Genomic DNA, 21,362 nt, shown 5'->3' with positions numbered 1-21,362 from the left:
TTAAAGATTTTTTTTTTAAATGGGTACAGCTTTTGCATTAAAAAACATAGCTGAAATGGTCAGTTTTGTGCATTTGTGAAAACATTGAAAATGTCTGTATCTGGATTGTTCCTTTTACCCTTTTATTGATTTTATAAATCAATCATGGTCAATATAATTAGGCTTTAAGACAAAAAAAAACAAAATTATCTTTAATGTCAAAGTGAAAAAAAAATTCTACAAGGTAATGTCAATTAAACAAAAATATGCGAGGTAAAATAAGTGACTGCAAAAATATCAACCCCCTTTAAAGCAAATGACATAATTCAAGAGAGGTCAAGCCAGTTGGTGCTAGTAGTCTCACAACTAGTGAAATGGGGATCACCTGAGTGCATTGAATTTGTCTCAAGTGATTATAGTATAAAGACACCTGTGTCTGGAAGGTCCAGTCACTGGTTAACTGTATTCCTGGCTACCATTACACCATGAAGACAAAAGAACACTCCAAGCAACTCGGAGGAAAGGTTATTAAAAAGTATAAATCATGAATATGATGAATACAAACATTTTTCCAAGGCACTGTACATCTCCTGGAGTTCAGTTAAATTCATCATCAAGAAAGGGAAGGAATATGGCACATGTGTAAATCTGCTAAGATCAGGAGATCCTAACAAACTGAGTGACAAGTTTTTTGGGGAAAAAAGCCAAATTATATTGACCATGATTGATTTATATAACAAAAGGATAAAACATCCAAAAGGTATTTTTTTCATAGGCACCGTAAACAAACACCTTTTTTCTAGGAGTCTAATGAATCCTGTATATGTGTAAGCATCTATGTCTTCACTGTTTGTTACTAGAGCTGACGGTGTGATGCGCACCATGAACACAGAGAAGCTGATTAAGACTCTGCCTATCATCCAGAACCAGCTGGATGCACTGCTTGATTTCCAGGTAAACATCTCACTTACAGACACAGGACTAAAAAAGTGTAGCAGTCACTTCAAAGTCTTGATCTAATCTAATTTTTCATGTTCTCTTTCTGTCTTTAGCCAAACTCTAATGAGCTGACCAATGGAGTGATAAACACAGCTTTCATGTTGCTGTTTAAAGACTCCATACGGCTCTTTGCTGCTTACAATGAAGGAGTGATCAACATGCTAGGTAAAGCATACACACAGTACAGAGGATCCAAGTAAATCTCTGTTGAGTCCATTTAGTATTTATGCGGCAATCTGCCTTTTAAGACTGCGACTCCACTCAATCCTGCGTTAAGGGGAAATCAATGTCCTCTTCCGACTGTCTCTCAAAGTCCAATTAAAGACTGTAAAGATCACTTTTTCTTCCATCAATTGTTAAGCCAGAGGAATCGGGAACTGGGAACAGTCCGTCTGACTCTTGAGCGAAAAGTTAATTAAAGGATTCATTACCTAATTGACCTGATCTGAAGTGGTTCAGCTGTAGTCATAAAGTAACCAGGCCTCAGAGCGGATATATTTCAGCTTGCACACCAGATGTTCAGGAACATCAGGGCAAAGCTTTATTTGATTGAATTCTGAGGCACTTTTTGATTATTAGTCAAGTCATGCCAACTTAATCTCTATAGCACACTGACAAAAAATAGCAGAGGTTGACCAAAGTGCTTTATAGAATAAAAGGTTAACATGAAAACAACCCCATACATAAACCAATACCTTCATTGCTATAGAAGTCTATAAGCACCAAGTTAGCAGTCTCCTGAGTCAACAATTCAAATCAGAGAACACTAAAAACTCTGATGATGCTTAAATCCAGAAATTACACTTTCACTTTATCTGCACACAGACAACTGGAGCATGACCAGTATTTCCCCATTTAAAAGAACAGATGCTCCAACAGTGTAAAAGACATCATTGAGCAGATGAGACGTGATGCTATCTGCTGTCTGTAAATATTGTTAAAGGTCACATATTTTACCCTTGTAAGACAACTTTATATTGGTCTCAGATGTCCCCAAAACATGCCTGTGAAGTCTGTTGCTGAAAAAACACTCCAGTATTGAATTTTGGGAAAAGCCTGAAAATGTGTGTTTTGCATATGTGACCTTTAACACCATTATCTAACATCTCAGGATGGTAAAAGGAATCCCGATAATGTTTTAGGCTGAGACTTGTAATAATTTTTGAATATGTCAGTGACTGTGGTGTTCTGGTTCACAGAAAAATACTTTGATATGAAGAAGAACCAGTGTAAAGAAGCTTTGGAGATCTACAAGACTTTCCTCAACAGGATGACCAAACTGTCTGAGTTTCTCAAAGTGGCAGAGGTAACGTCTGTTTGTCCTGCACAGACTTTAACCCCACTGGAGAATATCTGTCTGGAGTCAATCTCGACGGTCTCCTCTCCTGTTTATACTTCCGTGTTCTATGATAACATAACCCCGTTTGTTAGAGCAATTTCACTTATATCCCACTTAGACCTGTTGAGATTTGCTCCAGATGTCTGTTAACCCCAGGATCTGATATACGGTTGATCATTTCAGACTGTAAATCAGCATCCAGGGGTGACTTCTTAATCTTCCAAGTCTTTTTTATTCGCCTCTAGATTTTCTCCTGATTCTGTCCTTCTCTTGCCCTGACCTGGGGAGGGGGTTACTCCAAGACAGTGATTAATGGCTGAGTCTTAGCCAATCAGAGAGCCACTCATGTAGAGCTTCCAGTTGAGGGACCCCTCGCGTGCTGCCTGTTCACATGCCTGCACTGCATGCCCAAGCAAGCTCTTTTCTATCTCTTTCTCCTCTTTTTATTCTTTTATTTTATCCCCTTTCTTTAACTAATGGCTGTTATTCATTTGACAGCTGCAGTCTTTGCTAGGTTTTCAAAGTGATTAAAAGTAGTCTTATCCTCTGAAGAGTTTGTAGCGATCTCCCGTGCACCATCTTCAAAGGCTTTCTTTCTGCTTGGTTTAGTTCCCATTTGGAAGAAGGTTTGGGGTGCAGTAACTCAATCCAAAGAAAAAAACATCGACAGACTAACGTTGACTTTAAGGACCCATTCATTTTACCTGTCTAACAAAATGTGTTTGTCTGTTTGTGTGTCATCTGTGTCCCTCCCTTGTCTTTCTGTTCAAAGTCAACATTAGTTGAGTGTCTTCCTTTTGGATGTTTCTTACCTCGCAGTTATGTGACCTGCTGTCTGCCCTCTCTGCTCCTGCCTGTTCGATCAGTCGGTGTGCTCAGCCTTCATTTCAAAACCAGATCTCACTGTGTGTGTGTGTGTGTGTACTTTTAAGTGTGTGTGTACATACTGTGTAAATTTATAGGTGTTTGTATGCATGCGTCCTCCTCCCCTCCTCCTCTGTTGTCTTTTATTTGTTTTTCTTCCAGCCACTGCATGGAGTAATGAATGCTTGGGTTTGATTCTTCTTTCTCCCTCCTCCTCCTCCTCCTCTTCCTCCTTCACATGCCTCTTCCTTTTTTCCTCTGTTGGTTTACTCCTGGATTTTGTTATTACATTTGGTTTATTTTTATTTTGCCTCCCTCCCCCCTTACCCCCTCCCTCCTTTTTTGTGACACAGCGAGTTGGGATAGATCAGGGCGACAGCCCCGATCTCACACAGGTCAGTCCACATCTCATCTCAATCAGTCAATCAACCAGCCAGTCAACCACTATTGAAATCTGTCAAGTCAATCCCATAATGCTTCATTCTAAACGCTCCCGTTCCCTACTCACCCTACAGACCTGCCCACACTGCAGCTGCCCCGTCCTCCTCCTCTCTTCTTCACACTCCTTAACTCCTTCGCTTTTTCCTCTTTTCTCTATGAGCAGTCTAAAAGAGAAAGAAAACAATAACCAAGACAAGTATACAAAATATTTTTTTACGATTACAAGCATAAGTGCAGGATTTTCACTTTTTTCCTTTACTGAATCATTAAAGCAACAATATGTATCTTTTCCACCTTAAAATAGTAGTTTTAAAGTCTTTCTGGTACCAAAATGATATTGAAAAGGAAGAGTTGCATATACTTTAGTTTCCACAGAGTGTCCTGTTTTCAGCAATATGTAACTTTGGTACAGCTTTATGGCATAGTTCACACAACAGCCCTCAGATAAGAATATTCGTAGCTTATCCTGGTGCTTTTTGATACAATGGTTAATATATAGATGAGAACCGTAACAGATGAAGCTAAGAAGAGAGGGTGACTAGGCAAAAAGAATAAGCATGAGGAAAACTGTAGTCTACAAGTCTGATGCTGTGCTGGCTACGTTGCAAACTGGTTTCATTATTGCCATGCAAATGGATATTAGGATCTATCCAATGGATAATGGGAACAAACCAGTCTGACTGCAAACTGTTCATCTCTGGCAGCCAATCTCACAGGACTGTACATCTCAGAATGGAAATACACTCTAAAACTTTTAAAATAAAATCATATTTGAACTTCTGTTTCTGGTTAAGGTAATGGTTAGGATAGCAAAAGTTCAAAATTGACAACCTTCCAAGCAAAACCTGATTACAAAATGTTTAACAAAGCCAAGAAAACAGTCTGCTCACAGGAAAAAAAATGCTCATCCTTGTTGAAAAGACCCTAATGCAGCCAGCATAGCGAATGTAGCTAAGGCTAAGCGCACAAATCAGCTACATAAGCTGTATCAGAACTTTGACATACCTACGTTATCTGTGTAGCTACGTTAGCTTTACCTATGTTTGCTTAAATTCACTTTTCTAAAGCTAACTTAGTAATAGATAAGGCTACATAAGTAACATAGCTGCAGAGCTATAGCTAAGATCACAAAGCAAATTACCTACTTAGATACATCATCTATATAGCTACATGAGCTTAAGCTATGTTTTCTTTGCTCATGTTGCTTAAGCTAGCTTAGCTACATTGGCTAATGTAGTAACATTAATAGTTAGTATGGCTATATTAGCTTTAGCTTTGGCTAACAAAGCTAAAGCAAGCCACTCTTTGTTTAACTACTTCTAAAATAGGTCTTTACATAATTAGATCCCAGATTACACCTCTGATCTCTTTCGGAAATGCTTCTTAGTCCATAATGTTTTACCATGTGTTTATTTCAAGAATGGAAATGCCAATTATTAATAAAGTTGAATTTTGGGAAAAGTTGTTCCGGCAAATTACGACACATCCTTTTCTAGATACACGGTGTCTCAGATGAACGGTCTGTGAGAGTGGCTGTCAGAAATGTATGGTCTGCAACCAGACCCTTCTTAGTAGGAAAGCAACAGCTACATGGCAGTGTTTCCATCCCTGCAGTATTATTTATAATAGATTACAGTGTAACATTAGGCTGTATTGTTATCAGAGTCATTTTCATCTAATGTTAAGCAGCTTTCAAGTGCAGAAAGTCATTTAACCCAAGTCATGTCTCAGGTATTCATAGAAATAAATTAATTAATCTTAAGCCTCTTTCCTTTTTGGTCATCAGGTTAGCTTTATAAGTTTGGAACCATGCAAGGCTATCTCACTGTGCAGCTTGTCATAAAATACCTTACCCAATGCAGCCATTTAGCCACAGCCTGTACTTTAAACATTGTGGCAACACATCCACATATACCAACCACATGCAATTAGTTTGCTAACCAAGAACTGTAGATGCCAGCAGACTCATATTTTTACACAATCCAATAATACTACTCTCCCTTCTTGTGTGTTATGACAATGCAGATCCACTTAAGAGACCTTTATTTGGTTCTAAAGCACACCAAACTGAATTCCTGCATATTGTTGCTTTAAAGAACAGATTTTAACATGTTAAAAGTTTCAAAGTAGCTTTAACAAGTTTTAAAAAGATCGTTGTGAGACCCTTTTTGAATATTTTTATTTAAAATGTCATTGACCAGGGCTTTGTAGCTGTCTGCTCTTTTCCTTAGCAGTTTTTGTCCATTTTTCAACAAAAATATTTAGCCTTAGTCCAATGAAATCCAATAAATCTCTGAAAATAGGTTTTTGCCCACATAAGCAGTGTTCAAATCAATTTCTTGAAAAGATTATGTCCCTTTGCACTAGCTGTGGGGAGAGCAGCGAATGGTTTTTATCAAGTAGGTTTCTGCAAATATGACTTGGATAGGAGCACATAATGCCATCATAAGTACTGCACATCACACTAAAGGCCCCAAACCAAACGTCTTCTTTTCAGCGAACAATACATTGGATATTAACAAAGTGACAAATTAAATCCTTTTCAACAAAAACTTACATTTGTAGTGCTTATGAAGACCTTATATGCCCTTATTCAACTACATAGTGACCCATGCCTTTACTGAGCTCTAGATATGTGTCTGTTTTACTTTTAAACTTTTAGCATATTCTAGATTTCTCTGAAGAAGGATATCCAGAATTCGCATTGTACTCTCTTTCCCCCTTAAAATAAGTATACGAGAAATCTTTTCTTTGCTTGTTGTGTTTGCTTTTATTTCTTTTTGGTGTGGAAATATAAAGCTCTGGATGAAAACCGGGGTATCACATGTTGCCCAAATGAACCCATTCATCCTTTTTGTTTTCCAGTAAAGAGTGCTGGCTAGCTGCTCAATGTGCATACCTGGTTATTCACCAGATCTTTACATTTTACTGAGTTAACTTCTTGGCTTCCAGTTGGGATGAAACTTTTACTCCTTTGTTCAGTCTCTTCCTAATTTCTTTAGCAGAAAAAAAATATGTAGATCAAATTTGACTTTAAAAATCAAGGAATCCGCAAGTTAACTCTTGAACTTTAGACTGTGATTTTCTTTAAGTGTTTGCGTGTGTTAAGTGTGTGTGTTTATAAGAGCGTTAAAGCACTGCTGGCCTGTGCATGGGTTTGTTAGATGGGTCAGAGATGTGTTTGTTGTGTTTCTACTCTGGAGCCCTGCAGTGATAATGCTCCGCTATGTCCTTACCTGTTAGTCCCTTTGTGGACTCGCTTGCATGATCTGAGGCTGATGATGTGTGCATGCTGGTCAACCAAACCTGATGACACCAAATGCTAAAAAAAAGAACCAAGAGCTGTAGTACAGTAGCAAATGAATCTGAGGATGATGTCTCAAATCTGCTGCTGCTTTGGTTGTGTGAAGGTTGAGTGAGTGTGATAAATGAGGAGATGATGAGGTGAATGAAGAGAGAGAGAGAGGTGTGTCCCTGTTCATCCTCTTGGCTATGGTTCTAATGTTTCTCCATCGACCCCTCATTCCCTGCTGACCCCCTCCCGCAGGCACCCAGCTCCCTCTTGGAGGCTCTGGAGCAGCATTTAGCCTCTCTAGAGGGCAGGAAGCTTAAGGACCTCTCTGCTGCCAGCAGGTAAGATCACAGCATCAAGTGCTAATCTGATATGACACACCAGCCTGTTAATACAACTACTGCTGCTATTCCTACTATATTCTAATACTACAGTGAATACTTCTTCTGCTACCACTACTGCTATTACAAGTATTACTAACACAGGGGTGGCAGAGGATCAGTGGTAGAGTTGGTCATCACTTAAATCCAATTTAATCCACAGCAATGTCATAAGAATGTGTATAACTTGGCTTAATTAATAGTAACGGACACTTTCCATATCAGACTTAATAATCAGTGTGTGAATAGGTTTGAATGAGTAAGTCTGAACTGCATTGTAAAAGCTCTTTGAGATGTCAGACAACTAAGAAAGGGTTGTTCAAGGTTAAGTCCATTTATAAATTCCTTCTGCTACTACTAGCACTACTAAAACTACTATTAGTGCTATAACTAGAGGTGGAAAAAGTACACAACTATTGTACTCTAGTTAAAGTACTGATCTATAAATCTATAAAAGTACTGAATGTAAAGTTTGCTTTGAGTAGCGGGTAATGGGTAGCTACTGAGGAGTTGTACAGAAAATTTGATCTTCCCTCATTGGCAAGAACAACAAGAGAATAGATCTCCAACCAGTTTGTTTAGGTGAAGTTGCACCTCTAGTAAAGTAAAATGCACAGCAAAATTGAGAGTTTGACTCATATATGGTTCAATATAACACTTTAAAAGTGCCTAGATTGGTCTGCACAACATATAATTACACTACACTTTTGAAAGTGTTAAATATTTTATGATACGACAAAGCTGCAGTAACTTTTGAAAATCTGTGCCAAGGTAAGAACAAAGCAGGGAGTCAAGGCAATGCAAACTGAAGAAGAATATGGACTGTAAGTCCTGTAGGAGCACCTAAAGTCACAGGCACAAATCATACTCAGTGGATAACTTCACTCATGGTGCAAATGTGTGTGCATTTGTACAGAAGCTGGTCATCATCTCTATGTTGATGATACATTCCTATACATTTCAGCAAAGACACCAAATGACACCAAATTGAAGGATTATCATCAAAGTTGCCTCATAAAAATAAGCTCACTAAGAACATCAAGAGAACAGTCTCCATTTGCTTTTCCATAAAAAAAAATACAATCAGCCAAACACAGAGTATCAGGGAGAAAGTTAATGAATTTAAGACCAACTTAAATTTGACAAACACTTTAAAAAAGATCACAAACAGCAGACTTTGATTAAGCTTGTTGTATCTTTGTAAAACCAAGCATTAAAAATAACTGATAAAAACCTTGGAGATGGCACCACGGTCACATACCAAAGCAGTATAATTCCCGGTTTTGATAATTTAATAAAATTGTCATGCATAAAACTGTTTTTAAAATTCTTACTAAACTTTTCACAAGACAAACTAGTGGTAGGAACACCAGGAGCACAGTCAGTGGTGATTGCAGACTTGTCCATAATAAAATCTCCCTGGAGTAGTCAGCTTTTCTACAAAAGGCTCTCAAGAGATAGAGATATAAAGACTTCCAACAAAAGTGTTAAAGGTGGCTAAAACAAAATCAGAAATGTGAGCATATTTAACCACTCCAAGTTTGCTGTAATTTTATGTAAGTCTGATGTAGATTTCTACCCTATAGTCTTTTGACAAATTCAAAGAAAATGTTACTAGTATGTTATTTCATGTAAACTTGATATTGTCCTTTCTTTCTTTTACTGAAAGCCCAACTAGGGGCAGGAGATGTAAACTTATATAGCTACAATCTCTATATATGAAATGTCAGTTACTTATAGCTTGTATGTATGTAATTTACATTGTCCCTATCAAATACACTGTATAAATAAATACAAAAATGTGAAATGTAAATCGGGTGAACATTGTAGCCAAAAGGGCAGACAACATGGAATTAGATTTAATTCAAAGTCTCATTTAAATGAAATTAAAAGGAACTATAAAGTACTAAACAATCTTGGTATGAAGAGCCAAAACAAAACAAACAAAATTCTTGCAAACTCAAGAAAATGTGTAATGTGTAAATATGTCTCTGTTTCTCACCTTTAGATCCAGCACCTTGTCCAGTACGGTATCCTCTCTCTCCAGCACTGGGATCTCTCTCAGCCGTATGGACGACAAGACAGATGACAACAGACTGCAGCAACACAAGGCAAGAATGCAGAAAAATTTTAAACCCGAAGTATTCACACAGCAACAGTTAAGCTACAGTATCTTATCCTACAACAATACTCCACTAAATGAAACCAACTATTGTTGCACATACCTTTTCACAAAATAACAGGTTTTGCTTTTTGTGAGAAAAGCACAGTGAAATCACTTGAGCTACTGAGCTGTGAACAAAAGCTGTGAGTCAAGTTCTTTTGTCATTCACTCTGTTGTTTAAGTTGAATGGCCCTTGCATTAATCCTGCAATACAGTGAAATACACTGTCTGTGTCTGGCTGATGGTCTGTAGCTTACAGAGCTGCACAGAGAATGAAAATGAAGTCTGAAGAGTCTCTGCTGTGGATTTTTTTTTCTTATAAATCAGCAGCCAGGACAATCGGATGCTTTTTAAAAAAACTCAGAGAATAGTAGCATTTATGACAGTTACATGGCTTAAAGGAGAGATAAATCATGTTTTCTGCTTTTTTTATATAGATGTAAGCTCTATTGACAGCTGCAAGGCTGTGTACAAACCATGTAAATATCCTGGATGTTTTCATTGCAGGAAGACGGTCACAAGGTGATTGACATTCAAACACCCAATGCGTCACCCAGCACCCAATCAGTGGGAAGTGCCAACAGCAGTGGAGGGGCGACAGATCTCTTCTCTAACTCACCAATTGTACCCGTCAACAACCAGTGAGTCTTGAATTTTGCACTTACAAGAAAAATGCTCATAGTAGCACCGAAGTGGTGCAGAAAGCCTTTCCCCCACTGCATTTCAAGTTTATTTACTGTGTAGAGTTTTGTCTGCAAACTACGAGCCTGGTGTTAGTTGTTTGATTGCATGCCGCCCCTCCAGTTCTCAAACAAGAGGTCTTTTGTATGGCCGTCATAAATTTGATGTGCAATCTTTTCTGCGTACATAAAATAAAGTATCAGAATTTCTCATTTTCTTTCCTGCAGTGTGCCAAACCTGACCAGTGAGCTGTTCACCCTGCAGCCTAACTTCACCCCCATCCAGACCACACACACTGTGCCCAACAATAACAATGCCTGGGGAGGTAGGCCTGCACATAAACAAACACACACAATCCTATAAACACACGCACAAACACATAATTATGCAAACATCAATGAAGCGTGCAAATAAAGCCCACTCACACATAAACACACACTAGAGAGAGCTGGATATGCTGTGACAGTGATGCCCGATGCTTCATGCTCTTGACTCATTTCCCCTCTTTTCTCATTTTATGTTACCATGGTAACCTTTGGATGTCAGGTGACCTGCTAAAGCCAGCCCCACCTACTCAAATTCACAGCCCTGGAGCCCATTTGCACTCTGGGAAAATGCTGCCCAATGATTTGGACTCTTCATTAGCCAACCTGGTTGGCAGTGAGTGCTCAGTTTTTCTTTCCAAATATTCATTCTTTCATGTTGCTGTCTTTTCTGTTGTTTCTCTCTATAGTATTCCTCTCTTCTAGCTAATGTATCTCATTTTTTTTTCTCTTAGACCTTCAATTTGGAGGAACGCCAGCCAAAAAGTGAGTGTGTTTTTTTTGTATCTTACACTTAGCCTGAAGCAAATGACTCAGCTGTCTACCCAGTTTGATCACTGTTCACACACGCCTATGATTCATTTTTTATTTTATCCATTTTTGCATAATCTGATCAGTGCACATGTAAATGATGTGTATATATAATATGTTTGGATCAGGCCAGAGCTCCAGTGGAGTCAGCTTGTAGAAAAGAAGCCCACAGGAGGAAGTGGCTGGCAGTCAAAGACTATGTGCACCAGCACCAACTGGACTCACACCACCCATCCCATGGCACCTGCACCCATGCCCGTCCCACAGATGGTAACTCCAGAGCTACACCGTCATCATCATGTTTTAGCCAGATTCTTTTCAGTGGGCCATGTAAGGTCACACATTACACACCAATGTATACACACACCAAAGTCCACTAACACAGGTGCTTTCACTTCTGCTTGAGACAGTGACTATGTTTACATGCATAAAATAATCTCATTTTTGCTCTTATCTGAAAAAAAGACAATAATCCGACTAAGCTGTTGACTAATACTTTAATATTCCTCTGTTAAGCCAAAGCTTACCATAAACAGGCCAGTGCTGCAAAAATCCTAATTGAGACGCATATTTCACTTGAGCTGTATTTGTGTCAAAAGAAGGCCTTTGAAATTTGGGTAATATGTGCATATCCCACATCTTAATCAGAAAATACTACATTCCGATTAATGCTTATTTAATATCCTAACATAAAAGGCTTTTCCCCTTATCTGTATCAAATTGAGAATATTGAAATAGTTTCACAGTCTCAGCTTTGTGCTTCCTATAATATGCCTGATGCTTCTTGTGCCATCTGCATTGTTGTTGCAGGTTTTCCCTATTATAACTGTGATAAAATAAGCAGCAAGTATCTCAGTAAAGGTCCAACAAGCTATAGTAACTGACTGCCAACTACCTTAATCTGATTTATTCATGTTAATGTATGTGCCTTACATTTAAAATGCTCTCTCTGTCATTAACAAATTCATATTTTGCAGTTTAGGAATCAGCAAAAGCACACATACCCTGCTTGTGCAATTACTGATAGAAACAGTTCAACATCACATCCCACTCTCCAGTGATCTCGCCCCTGTTTGGGTGAAAACAAGCCCAGTGTTTGAACAGCAGTAGATTAGGAAACACCTGTAGCAATGTGATTACACACTATTGTTTTGCATTTTGAACATCAAATAATTAAAAAGTCATAATTTACCACATGGGTTTTTTTCCCTCAACCCACAAAGGACTGTTAAGAAGAGCTCTATATCTAAGGGCCAAAAAAAGAAAGGAGTAAAGCAGTCAAATGTTCGACTGTTAAGGCCAGGCAAGACTACATGAATTCAGCCAGATTTTGACTCAACTGCAATGTCACAGCTCATCATCAAACGTTGGGTCCAAATATGAGCATCAAAATGGCAAGGGTAGGTTACAGGTCTGGCAATGTCCAGGACACTGATCTGGACTCTACTGATGATGCTGTGATTCTTGAAGAGACTGTAGACAGGGTTCCAACAGATCCTTGAAGTTTTTATTAGTCTTAAACTGCACGTGTCTAATTTTAGGCCTTAAAACATCTTTAAGGGTCTGATTTTTACCTGTAAAAGGTCTTAAACTTTAAGAAAGATATGTTTTTATCCAATCTTCGTTTTTTAGCCAACCTTACATGACTTAAACATCTTCCTCCACAAATTGTCACATAAATATTCTCTAGAATTCAGGGGGTTTAATGTTGGATGTTCAACATTTTTGCAGACCCCCAGATCCCTCTCTGATCTGCCCTGGCTCACTCTGATTAAATTGACTGTCCAAATTTGGGCATTTATAACCAAAAGTTTTTATCAGCTCTAAACTGTTTGACATTTCATAAACAGTACATTAAATCCCTAAATTCAGCTCTGGTCCAGCAGTGAACTCTCATATGCCTTTCGTTTTTTACCTTTTACTGTGGAAATAACTATTTAGAGAATACAGGAATCCAATTTAACAACAGCACAGGATTAACTACTATAATCTGCTAAAATACTCTTAAGAAGCCTGAAGTTTGTGGCATTTACAATAAAAACTTAAATTAGTATTTATATATGTATTAGATTGTAAATACTATACAGGACTAAGTCTGTGTGTGGCCTTGTCAAAGAAGATCTACTTCATTATTTCAGCAGATATTTTAAATATATGTTTTGTGTACTGTGTTAGTGTCATTCATCCTTTAGTCAGAAAGGTCATCTTCCCTAATCATGTGACATCTCCTCCTGTAATGAAGCTCAACAAGTGCACTTAACTTTCTGCTGCATTTAGAGCTTTTCAAGGACATCCAAAATATCCCTCTGCCCTTTCTTCTCCACTCTGATTATCTGCACGTCTCTTTCATTCAATCTGTTTTCATCTTTTAATTTTCAACTGATTGACCTTTCAACTCAAACCACTAATTAATGCAGCAAATGGCTCAGAAAGCTGGTGGCACGACTTGAATAACAATGATCACAGCATGAGGAATGGGCAAAGATCAGGTCTATCTTTCAGTTCATGTGAAGAATTACAAAATTATTGTTGTAATTCTCTTTTTCCTCTGTATCGTTCCACAGAACGGGATGATCTATACTGGCTATGTGAGTACCTCTTCTTTCATCCAGTTCTCACCTGACATCCAAATATTTTGACTTGAAAAAAATCTATACACGTAGCTTGTTTGTAATGCCTGAATTATCAGAGGGAGGGGGATTTTTAATTTTCTAGTTTTGGTAGTTTCAGAACTTTATGGCCTTAATTTAGTGGTTAGATGTTGCACAGCTTTTTGTTTTTCAGGAAAAGGGGTTCTGCTACATGAGAGCAACCATCTGACAGTTTGACACCCTTATTTAACTTTTAGCCCAGTAAATCATCTATGTATCCCTTTTGTTTTCTGTGCAGGCTCCAGCACCAGTGGCTTTTCCTATGACGACACCTCAAGTGCCTGTGTATGGAATGGTAAAGATCAGCATCTTTACTTTCAGTCAGATATAAAGATATGTCATTTATAGGGCTGTCAGGAGTGGTTGTTAAAAACTGCAATTAATCAAAGCCCATAATAAGTGCATTGATATTTTTTTTAATTGCAATTAATTGCACACTTGGTAAAGCCATTCCAAATCTCTGCAGACACAGTGATGTACTGTACCTATGAAAACAGGTCTATATTCAAAAGGAAGTCAGTTACCCTTAGTTTAAGAATGTTGAAAAACCCAAAATCACACAAAAGCAGTTTTAAATGCAAAGTAGTGCGATGAAAGAAGAATGCAATTCATCGGACCAACTAAAAAAATTCAGAGATTAACTGTGACTGAACATGTTGATCATTTGACTACCCTAGTCATTTATACTGTTTTCCACATACACAGTGTTTTCCTTATTTCACACTTTATCTTCTATTCACCCCGCTACTCACCTGCTGTCTTTGCAGCTCCCTCCTCAGATGAGTCATCAGATGGGGGGAGTTCCTATGATGCCCCCTCAGCCTGTCATGTACAACCAGCCTGTCCTGAGACCCACCAATCCCTTTGGACCCATCCCAGGGACACAGGTAACACAAACACACACAGATGGTACAACTATTATATGCTTTAGAAAATTACAGTTTCAGATTTTTGTGAGAATATGCTGTTAAGTTGGATAAGGAAGATACTATTGTCTATTGGATTTCATAGTTCTGTAAGACTTAGCAAGCAATTAAACTTAGCTTTGCAGACATACTGTAAAACCGATTATCACACATACTCAAATGAATAAGATTTAACAATGAAATAAGATATATATGTGAAATAAAATAAGTGAATGAAAGCATTACCTCTATGGATGATGTCCATGTTAGCTGTGGAATCATAATGTCTTTAGAAAAGCCATTCTCCAGCTTCCCTTTCATCTCTTGTTAACGCTGTTTTTAAGGAAGACCACGGGGGAATGTCGTTGAATTCTTTGCAAACATTACTTCAGACACTCAACCCACTCACCCTACGATGAAGCAAGTGTGACTGGGCACAGGCATGCCTCATGTACATATATGTCCTGATACAACACATGCATACTTCTTGTTTTTTTTTTTTTTTTAAGATTTAATTTTGGGCCTTTTTTAAGATAGAGGTGGACGGTGGATAGACTCGAAAACAGGGAAGAAAGCGGGGAAAGACATGCAGGAAATGGTGCCACAGGCCAGACTTGAACCCGGGCCGCCCGTGTACATGGTGCGCGCCCTAACCACTCGACTACCAGCGCACCTTGATGCATGCATACTTGTGGTTAAAAGAAGCCCTGCCTTGAAATTAAAACAACGGAGAACACACTGACCACAACTGTATCTAGTGCTGTTCTAAGGTGTTGCTATTATTTCTCCTCTGATTAAACACAAAATATATTTGGGTTTAGCTGACTACTCTTATCTCAAACAAAAAAAAAAATCTGTAAACAAACTTCCCACTGCAGTTGTAAAACAACACTGAAGTTGGTTTGCAGAATGTGGCTAATGTTAGCAGTGCTAGCAACAGGATCCTTTTAGCAAGTTAACGTCCACGTTCCTGAGCTGAGTATCATCACTCAGTGCGTTGGTTTTATGTGAGTTTAACCCGACAACTTTATTCCCATTTTCTTGATCAAAATAATGCAAAACCGTGCCATTCATACCAGATGATATTGATGCTATAGCAGTTAGCAGTTGTTCATACCAGATTAGAGCATTGTTGCAGCAAGGCAGGAATCATTATGAACAGTATCTACTAGTGGTGGTTTAGATGGGGCGTTTGACTGGGATTGTGGGCCTGAACTGATAAAAATATTAATATTTAGTTTAACTGACGCGTAATACTGGTGCCAGTGACATAGGGATTGAGTTTACTGTACTTAAACCTGTGCTTTTGTGCTTGCATGAGCAACTGTATCATGTTGAAGCCACTCCATCCATGCCATGGCAAAGGAAGTGCACAGTGCTTGAGCAGAAGATGGTGCACTTGCACTGGATAAACAAATTGGACCTTGGGGGTCTAACATGCTTGGACCTCATGGTTTAGAAAATATGAGTTAACCCTTAGACTGAAAGATGATGTCATGTTGTTAATGAAATCTGTATTTTGCAACATCTCCATATATGGAAGCCTACTTTTGTTGTTTATACTGATGAAAACTTTTTTTTTTAAATTTATATACATAAATATAACAGTCATTAGGGGCATAGAAATTTTACTTTTCTCTTGATGCACTGATGAGAAATATATTCTGATAACTGTGTACATGCTTCATCTCTTTTGATATAAGCAATGCACTCACTGGAAGCTGCTATTAATTATTGATTAAAGTAGTGTTCAAGCTGTGAACCTCTACAAACAGGATGAATCATGTTGTCAGACAATCTCAAAAATGACCATCCAATGTGGAAAAAAGCTGTTTTTCACAGCAAGTAATCATCACTTATTCTGGCTACAAGACTATCAGCAGAACAGTGTATTTTGACCAATTATTCCAAACATAACAGAGTAATATAATTGCTTACTGAGTGATCACGCTTACTGAGAAGCTGTTTCCCTAGCACTGCAGCAGGTAATTTGCTTGTCAATAAATGCCTGAACACTTGATGAGGTGTTTTGTTGAACTAAATCACTCTCTTTTCTCTCCCTCCGTCATCTGCAGATGCACTTCATGTAGGGATGATGTGGTAACCATGGCAGCAAAGCTGTGCGAGGAAAGAGAGAGGGAGAGAAAGAAAACGAATCCAGAACCAAATCCAGTGCCGGAGGAAGAAAGAAGAGGACAGAGAAGGAAAAAGGGAGGGAAGAGAGAGAGGGAGAGAGGACCAAAGGAGGGATAAAAGAAGAAATGCTGATGTCTGTTTTCATGTCGCCTCACCCTCTAATCTCCTCTCCTCTCTCCATGTGGCTACTGATCTCTCTGTCTCAGATTCTGTAATGCCGGGGCACCAGAGGCTCCGCATCAATCCCACTCATCCTCTTGTTTGATTTGCCAATTCAAACAGCGTTTACGACCTGTTATGATGCTATGAAGACTGACAGTTCTATGGAAGTGCAGATTCCCACTTCCTAACCTCATCCTTGCATATAATTCCCTGTGTAAAGACCTTCCCCACATTCCTCTCCATCCCACAACTGTATCAAACTCGGGAGAACACGCATCTCCTTCTCTCGTTGAATTGTTTGCTGGCACTTTACTCAATGTGAACTTTGCCAAGGGTGTCTGTGTCGGGGATTTTAGCATCTTGAGATTGGTTACCCTTGTTGCGTGTCATTAATCACCTGATGTCAGAAGTTGTTGATTCGACTGCGTGCGTATTTCCCTTTTTCTACATTTCAATGTGCTGCATCAACGTTACTGTTTGAGTCTTTTTATGAGCTCCATTTGTTCTTAATTGCCAACTTAACATCAAGATTCCGGTGTGGAGGGACAGTTTGCGTTTGTCTGTGTGTGAATGGACGTGACGATGTGGAAAATGTCCTGTATGTGTTTCTTCTCTGGTACCTGATGTCATTACTGTGTTGCCAGGTACTATGTGTTACTGCACTGGAACTAAATGGTGAAAGCACTGAGCCAGACCCAGGCATCGCATTTGGATGTAACCAAACTTCTTATGCTTACTTTGCTACTTGGGGATGTGCTGTACTGACTGTTTTTTTTTTTTTTTTGTTTAACTCCACTACAGCTGTGCAATATCATACTGTCACGATCGTCTTTTCCACTCATTGTCTAGTCTCTTTAGAAGCTGTTTCCTGCGGTAGTGATGTTCTTATTGTATGTCAGCATCAGGTTTCTGTACAGAATGCAGTTTCATTTAGATTTTTTTACCCAGGTCTAACTCCTGTTTTGTTGTATTCGTACTGCTCTAAAAGTAGTGAAAATGCACTGAGAGCCAGAAAGGTGACCAGAAATGGTCAAACTTCAAACTGTAAGATGTCCTCTCAATCCTGGGCATACGTCATGTACAAATTTAGTCTCCAGTGTTGTCCTTCGTGCTCCAGAAAAACTGGATAAGGGTAATTACTGCGGCATATGCCTCACTTCCACTTGGAGGAATTAAAGACATGCAAAGACCAGTGTTAGTTAATGTAGTGTTAAAATCATGGAAAGGACAACTCAAGGTCAGTGGGAGGAGCCAAATAAGGACTAGCAACGAAGGATAATGTTTTGTCGATCATGCCCCCAGTAAAGCCTGCAGTGACGACAACTCATATTAACTCAGACAGCCAGAAACAGGAGGCGCTAATGGTACGTTTTAAAGTTAATGTGGCTCTTTGCAGATCCAAGGTCAAGTTAGAACCACAGATAGACGATATCTCTGACTATATAGCACAACCTTCGAAGAGGGGGACAACGCTCTGCTGCACAAAAACGTAAAATCATTGCTGGGATGTACAGTCGAAAGGGGCAATAATTGATTAGGGATGAAGTCGTTTTCTATTGATTGTGTCTGTTCTATGTACATGTACATGTATTGTATGTGAGTTTGTGTGCACATGCCTTCCCATAGAGATAAACAGGGTCATGTTCCTCAGTTAGAGACAAATGGTCTCTAGTGAGCCGGTAGTGTGAATTGACATAACAATGAGCTATTGTGATTTTGTCTAAGTCTGTACAACCTAACGTCAATTTCAGGTTGGCTCCAGGATCGCTCATCTGCTGAAGAATGCAAAAAGAAAAAGCCCCAAGTCACTGGACCTGGAATCTGCAAGTGTGCCTACACATGCTGGAGATCACAAGAAAAATCTGAGAATTGAATCTGTATGATGTGTCGCAATGGTTCACTCTTGAACAGTAACTGCTGGATACGTAAATGTCTCCCTGCAGCTACGACTCCACTACCAGCAAACTCGGACTTCAGCGTTAGAAATTGCCATCAACCAGTCCAATATTCTGAGGTTTCTCAGCAAGATTCCTGCTGACATTCAGATTTCTCATTTGGAAAGTTGTCGTTCCACTCTTCTCCATTACTCGTGGTTCCAGTAGTTTGTCTTTCGCAGTCAGCTGAATGCGCTTTCATTGTGCATTTCACTCCCACGACGAAGCTTGATCTATCCTGGGCCAACCTCTGACTGTTACTGTGTCCCCTGTATATAGGTAATGCCGTTCATGTGTTTTTAGACGTGCTCTCTCTCTGTAAAGTGATCAAAGCTCCATTGGAAGACGTACTGTACGTGGGACAATTTATTGCTGTATCTGTGTTTGAATGGTTGTATTTTGAAGGTGTCATCATCCAGGGATGGGTGGGGGGTTGGTTTTATGTTTGTAATGTTTATGTCCACCTGGAGAAGGAAGTGGGTGGGATTTGGGGTTGGGTGGGTCAAGGGTTAACTTTCACAACTGGTCTATACCAAGAGTGTCTTCATCGAGGAAGTGGACAGGACAGGGTCTGTCCTCTTCGAAACAGGAACATTTTTTGCACCAAAGTCATCATCAAAGCGCAGCTTCTTATTCAAGGTCACTAAGGATGGATGATATCAGAACTCAAAAGAATCTTTTTTTCTTTTATGTTTTAAGACAAAGAAACTGTCTTCTTTTGCATGATTAAGTGTCGTCTTTTTATTGGCTTGTGTGCCCGGTAAAAGCATGACCATTGTGTGAACTCTCACTTACCGGTGTGTTGGGAAACTGTTGAGGAAATTTCTCCATGAGATTTTTTACTTACCTCTTGACATGAACATTCATTGACATTCATAATCAATGTTTTACAATGTAGGGTCTGTAACTGTTTGAAGGCTGCCTCGCATGCAGAAATGCAACTTGCAAGTAACCCATCAAACTTCAAACTCAGTTACCATAACTGCATTTTTGTAAAACACCATGGATGTCAATACCAGTTATCACCTAGCTAGCTAGACATTGCAGTCTTGTAAAATCGCTCTTTATTAAAGCGTTGCTATTTTCAATACATGTGTTTGAATGCTTGCTCCTTTTTCATACTATGACAGCAGCATCATGGGAGGTTGTGATTGAAAGTCAAAGTACTGTATAAGTGTTTGGTCTGGTCCATATTGTGATGTGTTTCTAACGTGTTTGCCCAGTCTTGTCCTGTCTGTCCCCATCTACCCAACTTAATTTTTCCTGTCATCCTTCAAAGCGCCAACTGGTTTTCCCAAACCAGACTTGGAAGAAGTTCAATTTAATTTGAGACCGTTTGGTAAAGCCAGGTAACCTGTCTGTTAAAGCGCAGATGGGTATAATGTCTATCAAAATTAAGTATCCAAACGTCTCTGTCTGTATCCTTTTGTAGCATATAGTTTAATTATAGAGAATAAACTGATTCTTTTCCTCCTTTTTCTGCTAGAAAAATGTAACTGACAGCAAAAAAGCTACAGTGTGAACTCTTACTTGCAGTATTGAATCCAGGGTTTGATTTCTTTGAAGCTTCCTTGGATAATTTGTCAGACTTTGTAGTTTGAGCAAATCAAATTCTACAGGTGAATCTATTTGACAAAATATATTTTCTTCTCATCAACAAGTCTAATAAAGGATTCAAAAAGATAAACACGTTTCCAGCCAAGTATTAAATTAATATGCCACTCAGAAAATTAAAGGAACACATTTTTACAGGAGAAAATCTTAATCATAAAAATGTGGTTTTGAGTAATTGTGGTTGCTTATACTGAATAATTTCATCACTGACCAAATTTTGATAAAAAACATTAAATTATATTGCTTCCTTTAATTTTTCTGAGTGGAGTGTTTAACAAACATTTAACTTCTACCATCCCTCCAACTTTACAAAAGACTTACCTTAAATTGTACTTACCACAGTGGGATGTTTGCAGTCTTATATTTTCTCTAAAGGAACACTCATCTACTGACTCAAGCGTTTACAGATACTCAACCGGGATTCCTACAAAACAGACCCTTCTATGTTAACTCAAATTACCAAATTAATATGGTTGATAAAAACCAGCTATTTACCTTACCTGAGCAGGAAAGGCACTTCTACATCGTTATGCTAAGGTAAGGCGTATGATGTCATTTCAGCCTCTAGCCTTCATCCTTTACATACATACAACTACTCATATTACCTCAGTATACCCTCAGTATTGTGTATGCTGCACTTAGTACACTCATTCTGTTCATCAGTGTTGAGGGCATGAAACCCAGCAGTCCATGAAACAGTCTTGTTAGCAGCAAGTGAGGCTCCAGACCTTCGGTTTCTTCTCTTTTTTGTATATCAAAGTGATTATCAATAGATTTGAATTGCTATGAATTTATTTGTTTTATTTAAAAAGCATAGGTTGATGTTTTTGGAAGAAAACGGAATAAAATGTCATCTAATGCTGAGCTCTTTTAGTTATTTGAAGACTCCACAGGTACTTTAAATGCAATAATAAAACATTACTAAGCTGATTTGTAATTGGCTCAGTTTTCAGGTTAAAACTTGAAT

The 21,362-nt window shown here is 38.7% G+C and overlaps 2 protein-coding genes across 3 annotated transcripts in view; one reads left to right on the top strand and one right to left on the bottom strand.

Moving 5' to 3' along the window:
• The window catches only part of LOC121518561 (ras-related protein Rab-39B-like), a 54,908-nt gene extending 45,526 nt beyond the window's left edge, over positions 1–9,382 (bottom strand). The window contains exons 1-3 of the mRNA XM_041800918.1: positions 9,297–9,382; positions 6,859–6,944; positions 3,690–3,786 (exon numbers count right to left, since the gene is read on the bottom strand). The gene's annotated coding sequence lies outside the window, so the exon portion shown is untranslated. The remainder of the gene's footprint in view (positions 1–3,689; positions 3,787–6,858; positions 6,945–9,296) is intronic.
• The window catches only part of LOC121518560 (phosphatidylinositol-binding clathrin assembly protein-like), a 41,458-nt gene extending 20,395 nt beyond the window's left edge, over positions 1–21,063 (top strand). Inside the window, exons 5-19 of one of the 2 annotated variants that reach the window (XM_041800916.1) lie at positions 840–933; positions 1,032–1,143; positions 2,178–2,284; positions 3,535–3,576; positions 7,170–7,255; positions 9,303–9,405; positions 9,966–10,099; positions 10,367–10,464; positions 10,686–10,799; positions 10,918–10,948; positions 11,122–11,263; positions 13,558–13,581; positions 13,883–13,939; positions 14,412–14,531; positions 16,625–21,063. In XM_041800916.1, the coding sequence (XP_041656850.1) occupies positions 840–933; positions 1,032–1,143; positions 2,178–2,284; positions 3,535–3,576; positions 7,170–7,255; positions 9,303–9,405; positions 9,966–10,099; positions 10,367–10,464; positions 10,686–10,799; positions 10,918–10,948; positions 11,122–11,263; positions 13,558–13,581; positions 13,883–13,939; positions 14,412–14,531; positions 16,625–16,639 (1,279 nt within the window). In that variant the 3' untranslated portion in view covers positions 16,640–21,063. The remainder of the gene's footprint in view (positions 1–839; positions 934–1,031; positions 1,144–2,177; positions 2,285–3,534; positions 3,577–7,169; positions 7,256–9,302; positions 9,406–9,965; positions 10,100–10,366; positions 10,465–10,685; positions 10,800–10,917; positions 10,949–11,121; positions 11,264–13,557; positions 13,582–13,882; positions 13,940–14,411; positions 14,532–16,624) is intronic. The other variant, XM_041800917.1, reaches the window with a different exon arrangement.
• Positions 21,064–21,362: the final 299 nt, after the last annotated feature.

This window comes from Cheilinus undulatus, linkage group 12, assembly GCF_018320785.1.
Source record: "Cheilinus undulatus linkage group 12, ASM1832078v1, whole genome shotgun sequence".
Lineage (NCBI taxonomy): Eukaryota > Metazoa > Chordata > Actinopteri > Labriformes > Labridae > Cheilinus > Cheilinus undulatus.
Note: the sequence above shows the minus strand (reverse complement) of the source record. Positions and strands in the feature narration are given on the sequence as shown.